Source organism: Malus domestica, chromosome 03, assembly GCF_042453785.1.
Source record: "Malus domestica chromosome 03, GDT2T_hap1".
Lineage (NCBI taxonomy): Eukaryota > Viridiplantae > Streptophyta > Magnoliopsida > Rosales > Rosaceae > Malus > Malus domestica.
Genome location: NC_091663.1, coordinates 17752207 through 17755587, shown reverse-complemented (window position 1 = coordinate 17755587; position 3381 = coordinate 17752207). Strand labels below are relative to the sequence as shown.

Below are 3381 nucleotides of genomic sequence, written 5' to 3'. Positions count from 1 at the left end.
CGAGGACGAGCGCATCCAGGGACGTCACGGGGGTTACGACCCATCGACTTACCAGTGAGTGGGCATTATTTTTCTGTATTTACCTATATGCTATCTATTTTTCCCAGAAATCGAAATTAAATGAAATTATATTTCTAAAATTCCATGCATGCATATTATGAGTTATGAATTGATAATTGATGCATATATATGTGTGAATTGGTGCCGTGGACGCACATATGAGTATCAGGTGAGTTTATATGGTTTATATGAATGAATGATGATGTGATTGCGTTGTGAGCTCATAAACTGCACCTTTAGTATTAGTGCTTATAGTATTCACCACACCGCACGCTCGCCTTGGATCCAAGTAGGTGGATGTCGTACAGACCACTAGAGGTGGTTCCGACATGCAGTCGTACAGACCATTAGAGGGGTTCCGACTGGTAGGTGACCTTAGATTATATGCACAGATGATTGATGAGAGAAGCACTAGAGCGTATTATTTCACCATCTTAGTCGTACAGACTACTATAGGTAGTTCCGACTTATGTGCAGTGTAGTGCCGTACAGGTCACAGTTGGTGACTCCGGCACGGCCGTACAGGTCACAGTTGGTGACTCCGGCTGATGGGATATTGAGGTATAGAATCAGCCGTACAGGACCACTGTAGGGTCTCCGGTTGATTTATTATTTCACCTGAGTTATATTGATGCATTCATATTATATTTTGGCATGGCATGGCATATTCTTTCTGAGATGTTATGTTGATAGATGGTGAGCTGAGTTTTGATGATATATGTATATATATGTTTATATACTATTTTTCTGGGCAAGTATACATGTTTTACGGTGAGGGGTTAGAAACGTTTTAAATGAAATGTTTTTGGAAAATCTTTGGTTTTACTGACCCACTCATCTTTGTTTTGCGCCCTTCCAGGTTCTAGTTAGCAGTTGGTGGCTCACGAGGTCTTTTTCGGCATTCTGACAGACGTTCTGCATGTAGGACTCACCTGCGGGTGTTGTACTTTAATTATGGTCCTACTTGACTGCACTTATACCTACGCTCTGAATTCATGTGTTTTACTTTATAACTCTCTCTTGTATGCTAGTAGGTTATTTTGCTAGTGGTTGGTTTAAATTCCTTCATATTTCTGTTATATCTTGCTTCTGTGTCGCACTTTTGGCTACGTCACGCTCACGTGACGACTAACTCACCTTGATTTTAGGATCGGGGTGTGTCAGTTTGGTATCAGAGCCTAGGTTGCAGTCCTGTATAATTGTTAATGCTCTAATGATCTTTTGATGTTTTCTGTCAGAATTATGCCGCCTCGTAGGGAACGTAGGGAGTCCCGCCGTACTTCTGAACCTAATTTCCCTGATATTACTCAGTTAGGGGAAGCAATGGCCCAGGCTTTACAGAATGCAATTCGTCCTCCTCCCCCTCCTCAGAGGACACCCCTGGAGACTATGTACAATTTGAAATTGAATCGTTTTATGGATAATGAAGGTCACGAGGGGGCAGAGAAATGGCTAAACCATATTGAGAAGACGTTTCAGGTGATGCAAAGTCAGGGGAACTTTCCTGCTGATAGGTGGGTTGAGACCACTACCTGGTTTTTGGGTCGTGAGCCAGCATCTTGGTGGGAAAATCAGACTAGGTACATGTCACCTGAAACGGCTGCCGACTGGAAAGTATTCAAAGAGAACTTTATGAAGAGATTTGTTCCTCCAGAATACATCGATCTTAAAAAGCAAGAGTTTACTCGATTGAAACAAAGGAATATGTCAGCACATGAGTACTACAAAAAGTTTACTGATTTGTCTCGTTATGACCTTGATACAGCTGGTAATCAGGTAGAGATGCTTCGACGTTTCAAGTTGGGAACTAAGAGAAAATGGCGGACTTTTACCAGTGCACTTCCCTGCGCCGATTATCATGAGTTTTTCTAGATTTTGGTTAGGATGGAGGACTCCGATAATCTTCCCAGTGATAGTGAGGATGACGAGGACAATAATGATGGTCAGAAGAAGGATGATAAAGGTAAGGGTATCTCCATTCCGGGACTTCGCAAGACACAGAATTTTAAGAAGAGTGGAGCGAGTTCGAGTTCTTTTAGTGGAGGATATAGTATTACTGGCCCGAGGAGAGGTGGTGGAAGATTTTCTGGTGGACCCAGATTTCAGAGGCAGAGGGATTCCGGTGGTGCTGGTGGTTCTGGCGCTCCGTGGTGCCGCCGTTGTAATTTTCGTCATCATGGTGAGTGTAGGAGAGGTGGTGGTGCTTGTTATACTTGTGGGCAAATGGGACATCGGGCTTCTCACTGTCCCCAGGGTCAGCAGAGACTTCAGCAGACCACTATGCCACATCCAGCGCCGATTCAGCAGAGCTTTGGACCAGGCAGTTATGGCCAGTCGGGTCGTGGTGGTGCTTACCACTACCAGGGCGATGCTGCTCCTTATGCTTCCGGACCTTATCAGTATCCCCAGGAACCTTATTCTCAGACGGGGTATTCCCAGGACCTTGGGGGTTATTCTTCTTATTCTTCCATGCCAGCTGGTGGATCTTAGTGGCATCAGGGAGGCCAGCCCCGTCAGGGAGAAGTTGCTGCTGGTGGTGCAGGATCATCTAGGCAGCCTAGTCAGTCAGGCCAGAGACGTACTTCTCAGGGGCGAGGTAATCAAGGCATCAGAGGTCGTGGTGGACGACAGCAAGCTCAGGGGCGTGTTAATCACATCTCACTGCAAGATGCTCATAACCATCTCGATTTGATCATGGGTACGTTAAATGTTCTTGGTCATTTTGCTAGAGTTTTGATTGATTGTGGTGTTATGCATTCTGTGATTTCTCATACGTTTGCTCAAATGACTCAACCCCACCCTTCACCTCTAGGATTTGATTTAGAGTTTGCCATGCCTAGAGGAGATAAGTGTTATGTTGATAGTGTGTATCTTGGGTGTCCAGTGATGGTAGAGGGCGTAGTTATGCCAGCTGATCTTATTCCGTTAGATATTGTGGATTTTGATGTAATTCTCAAAGCAGATTGGTTGCATTATAATCGTGCCCATATTGATTGTTATGGGAAATCGGTTACTTTTTATCGCCCTGGACTACCCGAGGTTACTTTTGTGGGCGAAAGAAGTGGGGTGAGACATGGTGTTATTTCTGCCATAAGAGCAAAGAAGTTATTATCGAAGGGTTGCCAAGGATATTTAGCACATGTGGTGTTAAATGATGTTGTTCCTAGCAGTGTAGAAGAAGTTGGTATGGTCAGGCATTATCCTGATGTATTTCCTGATGATTTGCCAGGGTTGCCTCCAGACAGAGATGTGGAATTCTCTATTGATTTGCTTGCAGGTACTGATCCCATATCTCTAACTCCATATAGAATGGCTCCAGCT

The 3381-nt window shown here is 44.4% G+C and overlaps 1 protein-coding gene across 1 annotated transcript; it reads left to right on the top strand.

The window, feature by feature from the left end:
• The first annotated feature begins 218 nt into the window (after nt 1-218).
• On the top strand, nt 219-1932 carry LOC139194698 (uncharacterized). Its single transcript, XM_070819600.1, has 2 exons — nt 219-229; nt 1299-1932. The coding sequence occupies exons 1-2, from the start codon at nt 219-221 to the stop codon at nt 1930-1932; spliced, it is 645 nt and encodes a 214-aa protein (XP_070675701.1).
• The last annotated feature ends 1449 nt before the right edge of the window (nt 1933-3381 follow it).